Below are 14,267 nucleotides of genomic sequence, written 5' to 3' on the forward strand. Positions count from 1 at the left end.
GTCCCTTATATTGTTGCGGGTCCTCCCCGTCTTTCGCACTTTGTCGATGGGGGCAGGGACCCTTATCAGAACAAAGGTGCGACAATACAGCCCCATCCTAAACAGGATATCTAAGTGGCCATACTTCAAACAGCAACAATTAAGACTTGAGGGCCATCCGTGTAATTTCACCGCAGTTATGTTTGATGTGGCCAGAAGGAGGATTTCTTTAAAATCCGTTTCTTGCTGTGTATTTAAGTGACAAGACAATCACGTGATCTTTGTTTTATGTGCTTATATTTTTGCTTTTACTTGATTTTGAAAAGAAGAACACTGTGGAGAAGAAGGGTTTTATTTGTAGCAAGCTTGTCGTATTTGAAGTGCTGAAGAGCTTTTTTGGTTAAGTTGAATAAATGACCGTTGCTGTCTTTATCTGGACACTAATTTCTCTTAAATTGGAATACTGTCCTCCCACGGTGTGTCCTATGCAGCTACATATGTGCCTCAGACAGACATTACTTGACCCTGTGAACCTGAAGTGCCCTCTCCTCCTTAGCACCCTTGTCTGCACACACACACACACACATACACACTCTGATGTGTACATTCCACTGGACAATGTCAGCCTGGGCCCAGTCTGGCAGCAGTTTGTCACACGATGGGCTTAACTTCTGTCTGGATGGCTGCAGAACCTTTTTTATCCAGCAAAAGGGTCTAAAACCAAGCAGCATGTTCACCTTGAGTCTATAACAAGCAAGGGAGTGAGTGGGTGGGGGGTCCATGGAGAAGGAGTGCAGGGCCTCGAGGGAGGAGGGGACGCTAGGGGATTAGATGTTTATTCGGACCCCTGTAACCCATTCTAGGTCCACTCCAGCAGATTAAAATTATTAGCCAAACAGACAGTTTAATCCAGGGGCTGTATGAGAAAGGGAGTGTGTGTGGGGGGAGGCAGGGGGTGGATGTGGATTGGGGCAGGCTCTTCACAAGTTGGTGATTATCTGATTCCATTGCGAGGATTTGCCTTGCCTTTTTTGTCACACAAACATTAGAAGAGGGTTGCTCTCACTGGCTGCCCAGAAGCTCCAGGCTCTGGTTGTGTATTGGCCGTGTTTGCTTAGAGATGTCAGACAGACTGAAGGAGCACACAGGAAGAGCAAATGACAGATGACTGCTAGACCCGCTTGTAGCAGCTCGAGAGGTTGCATCTGCCCAGTAAAGACAAATTATTAATTAGTGGCAGAGCCCCAGTAGCACATGACACGGTGCACGTGTGTTGTAATCTTTGAAATGCATTTATTGGAAACGGGCTCGGCGTGGCTGCGTGTGTGCAAAGGTAAAGTACGTGTAAGTGTGCAGAGGGATAATCAGCGGGTAACAAATAGATGTGATCCATCCTGTTTATTTCAGTTATACTAAAAACGTGCGTCTGTGTCGGGATCCTGCATTGCAGCTGGTTGTAAGTCAGCATCAGAAGCCTTTGGCAGGGTCCGTGTGCGCCTGTGTTTGTGTTCTGATTTTGATGAAGGTCAGGTTTGCAGTTCGGTTTGCTCCTGATTTGATTTTATCCTTAAAAAATGTTCTTTTGTGCACTTTTTTCATTATTATATATGTATGTGTGGTATTTGTCACACTGTGAGAGTTCATCGCTTCAGAATGGCACTGTGGTATAACAATACAATACAAACGTGTGCACGGTCATGCACATATCCAAAATCCCAATAAGCAGATATTTTATTAAAGTTAGCTTTAGAAGTTCACCGTATCACTTCCTGTAGTTTTTCTTTTGCTTTATTCTAAACTCTAAAAATTTCAGTTTGTTTAATAAAAAAGAAACTCGCTTAATTTTAGTTCATTCTAACAGCGTCAGTCTTTGGTTTCATGATATTTAATATGTATATATAGATATTGTGTTTTTGGTTGGGACATTTGACGTCTGTGGCATTCTTACAACCCAATTAGTGGAAACAACATTAGTCACCAGACACTTTGTTCATTTTATTCATTTAAACGATGAGACTCGTTAATTAGGCTTTAATCAACAGTCTAAAGAGACCATGTTCAGCCATTACCCCAAACTACATGTTGTTAACTCTTTGAGGTCTCAGTGAGGATTACAAGTAACCCCGACTAACCTGAACTCAGCCTAGACTCCAATAGTCCAACATCTGAGCCACAGAGGGGTGACGTCTTGTATTCGGCTTCTCTGGCACGCTTTAAAAACTATTTGAAATTGTTTGTTTCCCCAAAATATGAAATGCTTTTTTGTTTTCTTCAAAGATTACAGCTGGGATTAAATTAAAAATAAAAAGCATGCCCAAAATGCTGACTTAAAGTAATTTGATTACATGTACCTGTAAATGTTCCATGCCATTGGATAAATATACATTCAGTTTATGCCAAGCATGGTTTCCTTGACAATTCATTAACAAACAAACCTTTGACTTCATTTTTTTAATTTCAGTTGCATTTTAATCAAAAAATGTAATTTGTGTTTATCAGGGTTATGACTCATCACAGACTGTTACAGGGATCTTGAACATAAAATAAAGTGGTGTTGTTCGTGCACACTGATGGTATACTGTTACTTCTGTTTTCCTTCAAACACCGAAGGAAGGATAAAGCTGCTCAAAAGTGTATGCTAATGATAATAATCAGCGCATCCTCCATAACAAAGAGCCACGGGTGAGGTCCAAACCTGTAGACTGTCTGTGGTCAGCAGACATGTAAATTCCAAGCAAATCTTGTCCAGTCCAGCCAGATGCCAGTCTAAGTGCCTGCTCTCCACAGCCTAAAATACTCTGCTGTCCGCTCTGCCTCACATTACAACCCCTAATTTGGGAAATTAAGATGGCCTTTGTGTGATATTTCTCAGTCCTCCTTCCTTCCCATGACGCTCAGAGACGAGCTGCCTAGTTCAAAGCCGCATCTCATACACTCATAGGTGCCATTTCTTTTCAATCAAAGGCCCAACGAGCTCCTTCAATCCACAACGCAGGTGTTAATTAGTATCCGCCCATTTGCATTCAAAAGCAGTCCAATTTATAGGTCAATCCGTTCCATTTGCGCAGCATCAGACCTCCCTGTTTCTGCTTTGAATGCGTATACAGGAAGAGGGCAGAGGCGCAGTTTGGTTTGCGCATTATGTTGTAGCATCTCATTATTACGCGTCTCCCTGGGAACAAGGCGGAGCTGCTGCATGCTCCAAAAAGTCAATATTGAACTTGTGTTGGTGGTCACGGCAAAAGCCCCATTATGATGCGCTCGAGCATTGTCGATCACTGCTACTGGCCGCCTTATCTCCACGCCAAATATTTGGAGAAATGAACCGCACTAGTTTGCACATTAATGGTCCACACCAGCTCTTCTCTTTCAGCTCCCGCAGACGCGTCTGGATCTAAAGCTGGCTGCCAATAATCATCGATCAGTGCGTGACAAAGACGAAGCGCTAGACCCGTGCAGGGCAATACTGTTACTGCCCTCCGCGATGTCGACCAACCGCAGGACGGTTTAATTGCATTTCGCACAGCGAATGACGGATCAGTCAGCGCAGACATGCGCGTTGACCCCGCTGCAGACAAATGGGATCAGACACGTTTAATTAGGACTATCAGTACATATTTTCATTGGCTTTTAATTCATCGACAGTTGTGATGGACTGAACCATCGTGGCTCCTAGGAAATATTTCAAAATCTACAACCCGATGAGGGAAAATCTCACGCAAGAAATTCAACAGCTCTGTTGTGCAACTTACAAAAAGGCTCGTGGCTTTCAGTAGCTGTGCTGAAACGGTTTGTACAGCAGAGGACGCCGTGCGCAAGCGCGTAGAGGCTTTAAAGGAAACTTCCACCCCGAAACCCCCATTTGCGCTGTGCTACGTTCAAAAGATCCGATAATCATGACGACGTTAAATAGATAGCAGGAAGGCAACATCGACACTTGGATTGATAGCATCATCGAGGAAATAAATATATGAATAAATGTACACTTAGATCTCTTTATTGCCCTTATTGCTTTGTCCTATTCTAATTAGACCACTTGTGAACATAACAGTTGAACTGAATTGTTCATTGTACGTGACTTTTAACAGGATACTTGCAGTGCTTAAATTTATTAACCTCCTTGTCAAAAAACAAGAAAAATATCTCAGAAATCTGTCAAGCACTTGTTTAAAATGACCTTATTTATTTTATTTTATTAAGAGTAAATGTGAAAATTCATGGATAACAGCAATAATTGTAGTTTGGCATTAAAAGCAGCATTTTGATTTAACAGCTTGCGCACACTGGTCGATTAACCATTACAGAAATATCAGGAATGACTTTGGTCACTGTGACACTTTAGAGCAGAGATGCTGACTCGTTTTACATCAAGGGCCACAGGTAACCCACAGTGATCTGAAGTGGGCTGGAGGAGTCAAACTAGCCTTTCTGTGACATTTAACCACATTTAATCCCAGAGATATGTGCATAGAACATAAAGAATTTCAACAGCACACGTCCGTTTTTCTACATGAAAGATGTGTAAAATCACTGAAAACGATCATATTTATATAACACAGTTTTTGTTCATTCACAGAAAATGTTCTTTCCCCCCCAAAGTGTCCACAGTACACAGCGAAAAACAGGAAGTTGTCTGCCATTTATTTGTTTATGCATTACTTAAATACTTTGGTGTAGCATGAATGGCCATGCAGGAATCTTAGTCAGCAGAAAACGTCATATAAAAGTTATAAATACACAGTTTAAAGTCCAAAAATCCATCCTCGCAGTCAAAGTCGTCCCTGCAGTCGGATTGGAGGCTTTGGCGGGCAGATTCTGGCCCCGGGCCCTATGTTTAGCACCACTGATTTCAAGTAAGTGTTGCATAAACCTTACATGGGCTGGTGTTCTAATAGATGTGTAAAGCACTGTACGCCGTGAGCAACCATCACTGCTGTTTTACATGATATTCATTCTTTCACGACAAAATGACACCGGATTGATGCGAGGACAAAAAGAGTCCGAGTGTCGACCAGGAAGGATTTCACATTTCTACGAACTTTCAAGACCCATGTCACACAAACTCTGATGTGATCAAGTCTGCTGAAGGACAGAAGCATTTAAAAGCATTTAAAACTAACTATAGACGCTTTACATGAACATAATTCACCTACCAAACACGATATTAATGAGGACTGAGTGTCGTATCAGACTGATTAGATCCTGTTCATCACATACTTCTAAACTACCAGTGCAGGAAGTGACAATTTTGGAAAGAGAAATAATAACAATCCTTCCACGTTAAAGTGTTGTAATACAAATACACCTCAGTATATGCAGTGAACGCACCGAGACCGAAGGCGCTCGGTTTCACTGGGTTTGGCAAAAAGATTGCGAAGCGCTCAGAGCGACCTGTGACAGGATTATCTCAGCAGACGCCACATGATTTCTGCTTTCTCACCACACATCGTTTCATTTTCATGGTCGAGCTGCTCGCTGTCCTGAAGCATTTGGTGCTGTGTGTTTTTGAACTTTACTGATAAAATGTGCTTACTTGTGAAGATTGAACATGCATCGATAAAATGGCAAACGGACGCGTTCAACGTGAAATGTCCTGATCACATGATCCACATTTGAATGTAATATCCACGCGGACACACGAGACCCGTTTCCAGCAACCATCACGCCTGCTGGAAGTGAAGGTTGTGTGTACTCCTCCCTTTCACAGCCAAACTGGGCCAAGAGTGCAGAGCTGTGCAGAGTAACACTGATGATTGGCTCTCTGATGGGCTCGGTTAACTGTTCAATCCAACAAGGGTGATGAACATCTCCAAACAATCAACAATGAAAACTCAATCAAAGCACAGCAGTCTGAGTGCAGGCTGACAAACAGAAGCAAACACAGCAAGTGTGTTGGAAATATAGCAACAACACTTGTGCGAGGAATTGTGTCTAATAACAAAAGCACTCAGACGTAACTGCACTGCTTCAGAATCAGAATCTTTATTGACATCGTGCTTTCAAACAATGAAAATAGTTTGGAAAAATAGTGAAAAGAGGGCACTTTTAAGTGTTGTGTACAAGAATATAAGATAAGACTTTATTGATCCCACAACGGGGACATTTTTGCGTCACCTCAGCTCAGGTACAGATATCAGAAGGAAATACAAAAATACAAATAAGTACAATCAGTGAAAAAAGTAAGATAACACACTACATACAATGGTAGCATACACAGTATGTGATTATGGATATGGCTGGAAATATGGAAGACATAAACTATATAGCTTGATATAGCTATTGTACCACTACTATATGACATCAGAGTTGATTTCCCTTTAATCAGGTGACTGCGTCTTATATGGCACGTTGTTGTGCGCTTACTTCATCACATCTCGTGTCTTTCTTCTACAGTCAGGGGGCCCTGAACTATTTATTTTCTTAAGTATGGAAGTTTTATGTTCCCCTTTGTTGGGGTGTGTGGCCTCAAACACCTTCTCCTTCTCTCTCCGTCTCCCTTCCCCCAAACATTCAGCTGCTTAGGCCGTTATTGATTACTGGGTGCACTTTGAGCAGTGATAAGCACTAAAGGGATCATTTCCAAACAAGGAATGATCAGTTCAGACTCTGAACTACATGAAACCCCATGCACTGTTTCTATGCAAATAGGGAGCGAGAGCGTGCCACACAGACCCTTTTTGTGTCAGACATTTAAGGTGTGACTGTGAATGCAAAAGCGAGACACATTTGGTAGATTGCATAATGGTTTGTGGGGAATCTGACTGTCATATTTGATGCATGTGGCTGTGTGAGGTGGCTCACTGTCACAGCTAGCTGGACTCGACACAGTTGCACTGACGCAGGCTGGACTGTATCTCGTTTAAGTGCTGTGTTTGCGGTCGGTTACAGGGACAGCAGTCATTGTTACTCCCGCGTGAAGAAAAAGACGCCACCAGCCCGCAGTTCCCATTCACAATATTGACAACACCCCCTCCCATCAACACCCCCCCGCCTCTCCCATTCGCACAGCAGATGCTGTGACGGGCGCCATGATGATGATCTGGGATTTTGCCTGCAGCAGCGACCAGAGACGTTAGAACAGTGGTAGATAGGCCTCGAGCTATAGAGGACGTCTCGAGACACGGGAAACATGGCGGATTAACGAGCATGCGTGGAAGTTGGAAACTGTAAACGCGTTACCTAACATCACAGACTGATAACCTTTTTTTTGGACAGCGTCGAAACGTGTTCAGAGACACCGTGTTCAAACCAAACTGGTAAGACGAGACTGAAATATCCGCGAGATATCCACAACAGCAAACACGGTGGTAGAAGTATAACGTCCAAAGAAAAAAACAACAACCTAACTAAAAACGTGATAATTAATCATTTTACTTTTTACTTAAAGTAATTTAATAAAATTTCAAAAATAATTCCCCAAATAACAGCCCAGAAACATTAGTCCGGATGATTGGTCGCATACTGGAGAGACTTACTTCTAGAAGGATCTTCTATGGTTAAAAAAGAAGGTACGTATTTATCAATAACTCATAATTACGTTTCTGACGAGAGCTATTTGTAAGCCATTCATAATTTCCAGCAGAGCCACGTTTCCCACAATGCAGCGCGGTGCTGCAGCGCACCAGAGCAGTGTATAGTGGGTTATCTTTTCAGTTTAAAGCCTCTGGCATCGAGCCGCTGGTAGCTGACTGGGGAAAGACGGCAAAGCAGCGAACGACCGGCGGTGCAAAGGGAAGGACGGGGGGGAATTTAGGCAGTGTCCCGTATTTGGAATAAGCGAGGCTAGAGAATACAGCTTCCCCCTGACGTGAAACGAGCTTTTCTGCAACCTTCATAAGAGAAAAAAAGGAGCCGCATTTTTCTCCTTTGACGGCTAACTTACAGGCTGGTTGGAACTCTTGGCTAACCATCGCGTTTGAACTGTGAAGAAACTAAAGAGACGTTGACGAAGATTGGGATTTAAAGAACATATCTCCCAGCAGTGAGTTGTGAAAACAAGGGGATATTTTGCAGTTAGATAAAAAAAAAAAAAATATATATATATATATATATATACACATTGTCAGAGACAGACGGCATTTGGTTGAGACGTGTTAACGCTGCGTGTTACATGTCAACTCCCGGGAAAAGGGGGAAGTTGTGGCATCAAGGAACGGAGAAAAGTAGCGTTAACGTTAGCTCCCTGGTTAGCTGAACAGCTAACCTAGCAGGCTGCTAAGCTGCTGTCGCCCTTCCATTCCTGGAGCAGAGGAGGGGCGCTGGGGCTTTGTAGCATTGCAGATCTGGTTTGCATTTTTTGGATTGCTGCAAGAATGGAGAATCCCAAATATCTGTCTCAACTCAGGGAGAGGTTCTGAACGGCTTCGACTAGGTTATTTTAAATATATATATATATTCTCTTAACGCCAGAGGAGAGCAGAAAACTGCCTGCTAACGCTGCGATTCCAACAAAATCAGCCGGCCCGGAGCAGCCAGGGTCTGTTACAGGCTTACTTCTTTTCTTATGCACCCTTTGAGGGGTTGGGGGGATAGGTATTAAAAAATGGGGAAGTGCTGCACGTCTCACCCAGCTTCAAGATACTGGCTCTCGAGAGGAAGGTCATGATTAGGCGCATTTTATCGCTTATTTAGCACCGGCTTGGCCTCAACGCGCAAAAGTTTGATTATTTTTCGAGACGTGCAGTGGCGAGAACTTTTCAAGGCCCCCCTCTGCGCTGACTTCCAGGCCGAGGAGGTGTTTGCTCGTCCAACCCCATCCATCACCATTGCTTCAAAAGGCCAACAGTAAGGAATAGAACATGTCGGGAGAGGTGCGTTTGAAGAAGCTGGAGAAGCTGATCCTGGACGGGCCGGCTCAGTCTAATGGCCAGTGCCTGAGTGTGGAGACGCTGCTGGATATCCTGGTGTGCCTCTATGATGAGTGCAACAACTCCCCCCTCAGAAGGGAGAAAAACGTCCTGGAGTTTTTGGAATGGGGTATGTATTCTTCTTATTTACTCCATTTTCCCTTTCTTTCTTTGGTAAGATGATCAAGCTAATAATACTGTTGGCGCAGTGGCCCTCCCTTTCTCCCATCACATTCCTTTTATAGAAGCAGCAGGGCTCACTTTGGCCTCCTCTTAACACACTGGCTCGCACTAAAAACTAAAGAGAGAAGGGGCCAAGCAAGGCCACTTTACTCTCCTGTAGTTAAATGTTTTATGTGTTTTGGAAAAAAACAAAAGCATGTTGGAGGGTTAGACATTAAAACAGAAGGTGCCAGTTTATTACCAAAAACAGAGATGCTGTAAAATACCAAGCTGACAATGATAAAAGAGGATGTATCGGCTGGTGAGCAGGCCTGTTCGGATTTGAAATGCTTCCGGGACGGGTCCAATAAAGATGTTCTCTCCCCTGCAGGCCGCCATGTATTCCAGTGGGAATGCACTTAATGTGAAGTAGATGGCTTTCCTGTCATCACGGCTACTTTGCATGTCAGTTTGCTTGGGTTTGTATGCACGTGAAGGGTAGAGTTGTCCCATCAGACAGAAATCACTTGCACACGCCCATGCTTTGATTAGTTTCTACAGGGGGGGGGTTTCTGCCTTTTTCTGGCTGTTTTGTAACTTTAAGACTCCCTAAGGTTAGAGAAAGGGAGAACAGCAGGAAGACCACACACACCAACAAGAGAAGGTGTGTGTGTGTGACATTGGGGTTTGGTTTGTGCATGAAGCAGGAATGTGAGCGACTCACCTTTTTTTGTTATGTAGGGCAGAGGCCCAGCTAGCTGCCGGAGCATGCCTGGCTGCCTGGACTGCGCTGTCTTTTACAGCCCTGAGAGAAGGGTGGCAGTGCAGGAGCAAATCATTGACCTCACAGCAGAAATGTGGATTAAAACAAAAGGCAATGAGGCGACATATTAGAAGGAAAGCGCTTGTGTGTCATATCTGCAGGAATCTTTTTGTCTATGTTTCTAAAAATACAAAAAACCCCTCTACAGACAGACTAGCCGTTTGGCCCGTCAGTGAGTGACTGTGTCACAGACAGACAGGATGGCAGTTAAACACGTGTTAAATCTTTTGCCTGTGGCTGCTAAGTTCATCTACCCCACCAGCCACCATCTGGCCAACCTATTCTGTGCTAAAAACGCAGTTGTGCAGGCTGGAAGTGGCTGGATTTGGCCATTGTTCATGTTTTTTGGGGGAGTCTGCATGAGGATGACGAGGTACTTTTGTGCCTCTGCTGAAACATGTTTCCTTTAGGACAATCAGTTGTTGCCCCCCTTTGCTAGTTCTCAGCTGATGTGCTGCATCAAGTTGGCTTTGCAACAATGCCAGTGAGCCCAAGCCTTTAAGGAGAGGCGCCTGAGTGCCAAGTGGTGACCTCATCGTGACATTTCCCTGTGTTGTCACTAGAAACTGAGCTCTAGCAGACACAACATGCAGATTCAAGCTGTCATAATTGCCTGGAGGTCCCGTGTTGCTGCTTGTTATTTACCACTCCAAAGGCACTGATATTGAATCCTCCAAATTTATGCATTTTAATAATGTAAGTTGAAATGGCTGCTCAAACAAAGCTACGGTGTCCTTTCCAGAATAGAAATGTGCCTTAATTGTAAAGTTCTAATTAAAAAGGGCCTTTCAACAAAATCCATTCAAAGGTAGCTCTTAAGATTGTTCTCATCCTCTGCCGCACACGTACAGTTACCACGGTGGACCCGGCAGTTGTTCTACTCTGGGCTCTGAAGGATGTCACTCAGAGAAGATATGACCTTACATGGTTCTGTCATGCAGCGCTGTCGTTGGCAGAGAATATCTACCCACGTGCAGTTCCATCCTTCTGTTTGCAAGTGGCATCCAATCAGCTAAAGCAGCGGACCCGGGCCTCGTACTGGTACCGGTCCGTGAGTCGTTTGGTACCGGGCCGCGAGAGTTGAGGCTCAGGTGTGAAATGTGTGGTTTTCAGGGTTTTTATCGTTTTCAGCGTTATTTTGTTATCGTCTTTATCGTTAACTCTGTTTTCCTGGGTCTTTTCACGTGTGTTATGAATAAATCTTGTTTTTTTCGGTACCGGTACTTAGTGATGGGCAGATGAAGCCCCATGAAGCACTGAAGCTTTTCATCCAATTGGTTCACCCCAACGCGAAGCTTCATGAAGCTTCATTTGCTCTAGCAGGACACCTACTGGACGTAAAAATATTAGTTGGCATGAATTTGAAGAGTGTGGCATTTTGCACACAGCCTGTAAATGTCAACAACAAAAGGAGTGTGTAAAACATGTATATTGTAGTGATGCAGTATACTGTGTATATTTATAGTGGCAGTATGGAAAATGATTATTTGGAAATGCTTGAAATGGAAATGATCATTTACTGTGAGGTGAGGTGTGGTTGGGGTGTGGACAGTAGTTGTGCTTTTGTAACGTTGAGGTATGGACAGCTACACACTGAGGCTTTGAGCCTCAGTCCTGCCTGTTCACATTTTATTCTGTAAAAACTAAATTTTCACTGCTTTTATGGCCTTTTTAGTGGGGAGAACATAGCTAGGATTTAATGATTTAACAAATCTTTTGAATCCTTTGTCCTCCACAATGCTAAATGGCTGGGAGTCCTCAATCACCATGCTGACCAGGTCTTCATCTATTTGAGATTGTTCTCCTGAGGAAAGACAATAAAGACAAAGCACAAATATAAATATCACACACGTAACTTATAACAGTTGTATAATATTGTTATATCATTTAGTAACATTACTGCATCCTATATTATCATTGCATTTGATGGCTCACCTGGTCTTGCTCCACAATCGGTGTCCCCCTTATTCTCAGGCAAAGCTCTGTAGTGCCTAAGCATGGATGAGGTGTTGTTGTTGTCATATCCCAGCTCCCTGGCACATAGCAAACACTTCACCTTGTACAAAAGTCAAGACAGCTCAACATAAATTGTATTGCACCATCAGTATCATGACAATACATCTTCTGTAGAAATTTACATACCTTGTTGGGAGGAATAAGATCAAAATGTTCCCACACAGGGGAGGACATCCTCCTCTTCTTAGCTGGCTCCATTCTCTCCTGACTTTCTCTCCTCACTCTCATAAACCTCCAAACTCTCTCTAACTCTCACTAACCGCAACTCTCCATCAAACACCCACATTTTTGAATGAAGTCTGAGGGGTTTATATCGCTGTCATATCTCGCGGCAAAGTTCGAACCACTTCATGAACCAGTCACGTGGTACAGCCGGGCAGCGAGGCTTCGGACGTCATCATTTTCAGCTCCTCCCATAAATGAAGCAAGCCTCGATACGCGCTTCGCGGAAACGCCCCCTCCATTACTCGACACACGCTCCGAAGCCTCGATACAGAACGTCACATCACTACCAGTACTAGTTTTATTTTGTTGTATTTATGCGCGACACCTTAAAGGCCGGTCCGTGAAAATATTGTCGGGCATAAACCGGTCCGTGGCGCAAAAAAGGTTGGAGACCGCTGGACTAAAAGGATGGAAAAAGCAGATAAAATGGCTGGTTTCAGACACTGGTCGGTTGTGCACCAGGCTAAGTATATAAATAAGAATTATTTGGACTTGTGAACAATCTTCTGGCACAATTCTTGCTGGATTGCTTAATTTAAACAAGTTGATTTCCTAGCATGGACTTGGCTTTTAAGCGTAGTCTTCAAATTTTCAGTTTGCGTGAGACCGAGGGCTTGGCAAGGCCAGTCCAGAAGCTTAATGGTAGCGTGCGCTGACCATTTCAAAACTCGTTTTGCTGTTTATTTGGAATCGCCGTCCTGTTGGGACACCCAGCTTTGTCCAGATTTCAGTGTCTAGCAGTTGAGTTGAAGTTGAAAAATTTGGATTCCATCCACTTTATGCAGTGTAGCAGAATAAGGCTATTACCATAGTGCAAGGGACAGCGGCCTCACACGTGGTTGTCCAAGCATCTCTCTCGTCTATAAAACGTTTTCTTTTTTTCCAGAAGACATCTGAGCTGAAAATTTCAGTTGAGCTTGAAGGTGTTGAGTTTGGAGCCGAGGCGTCTTTCTTGGTTGGCGCCCTGTCAGTCCACGCTGATGTGAAACTTGCTTCACTGTGGACGGTTTCCAGTTCGTGGCCCGGGTGAGCCTCGGTGGTTCCCAGGCTCTTATATTTGAGCCTGCGTGGATCAGATGAGATCCGACACTATTCGCGGTATGATGACTTGTATGTAAACGACTGACGAGCACTGTAAATATGCCAGTGTGTGACTGCAGAAGACATTGTGGACTTTGGTCAAACCAGTTTGCCCCAGTGGTAAACGGCTAGGGAAATCCTGTCCAGACAGATGTCCAGGATGTGTCCCTTATCTGCCTGTCGTGCTCATCTGCAGCTCTGATATATAAACAATTAAACATGTAGCGCGATACTCAGGGATTCTTTTCCTGCATAGAATAACTAACATTTCCCCAATCATGTGCTGTCCAGAGCCGAAGGCGCCGAGCGCTGTAACAAAATAATTTCTGTAACTATTTTTGTGAATTTGGGGTTAAAATGTTAGTTTGGACATTTTGTGTCTGAGATGATCAGAAGTAACAGATTTGCAGCACTGACAGGTTCAGCTTATTTGCAGTGTTACTGCCCAAAGGCTTTTCTGAACCAGAAGAAACACCCTGCTGCTGGATGCACTAGGACAGCAAATAATCACGTTTCTTACATTTGTGTCATATTTCATATGTACTTCACAGCTGCTGCTGGTTAATTTCACTCAACATTTCAGCAGCTCAGGTTTCAGTGTTTCCCACAATAAGACTTGGTCCTGTCAGCGCGTTGGTGGTTTTTGTGTCAATTATGATTTCCTCACAGCCCGTAACCGTTCAAACTGGGGCTTGAAGCGTGCCAGACTAGCTGAACTGGAGGTGTTTTATCCGAGTGGTGGTACGGGAATAATAACAGTCGGCTAGATCATTGCTGCATCTACATGATTTGCCATATTTGAACTGTGTTGGTGTTGAATCAGCTCATCCTTATGAAATCCAAAGGGCTGCTGCGTGACCACATCAATGAATGACACCTTTCAGTCTTTAACTATATTTATATTTTTAAGAGTTATTCAGTGAAGAGCTCAGGGCCAAGAAGAAACCATTATAAACTGCCTCCCAGATGGTCTTTTATTATGGACAAGATGGACCAGTGAAAGTGATTCAGTTCAGCTTTTGTAGTTAAAAACAGCGGCGTAACAGTGAGCCAGTCCAGACAATAGTTCTTCCCTCTCGGTGGAAGGAATCTGCGTGTAAGGTTTTAGCCCTGTGATAACGCGCGTCCACGGCAGC

General features: G+C 43.8%; 1 protein-coding gene across 6 annotated transcripts in view; it reads left to right on the forward strand.

The window, feature by feature from the left end:
• The first annotated feature begins 7,646 nt into the window (after positions 1-7,646).
• cdc42bpab (CDC42 binding protein kinase alpha (DMPK-like) b) overlaps positions 7,647-14,267 on the forward strand; it is a 71,656-nt gene continuing 65,035 nt past the window's right edge. For all 6 annotated transcript variants that reach the window (XM_085431265.1, XM_085431260.1, XM_085431263.1 and 3 more), the window contains exon 1: positions 7,647-8,955. In XM_085431265.1, the coding sequence (XP_085287391.1) occupies positions 8,778-8,955 (178 nt within the window). In that variant the 5' untranslated portion in view covers positions 7,647-8,777. The remainder of the gene's footprint in view (positions 8,956-14,267) is intronic.

Source organism: Copadichromis virginalis, linkage group LG15 (assembly GCF_057382275.1).
Source record: "Copadichromis virginalis isolate Kocher_CV1m ecotype Utaka linkage group LG15, C_Virginalis_male_GT1.1, whole genome shotgun sequence".
Classification (NCBI taxonomy): Eukaryota; Metazoa; Chordata; class Actinopteri; order Cichliformes; family Cichlidae; genus Copadichromis; species Copadichromis virginalis.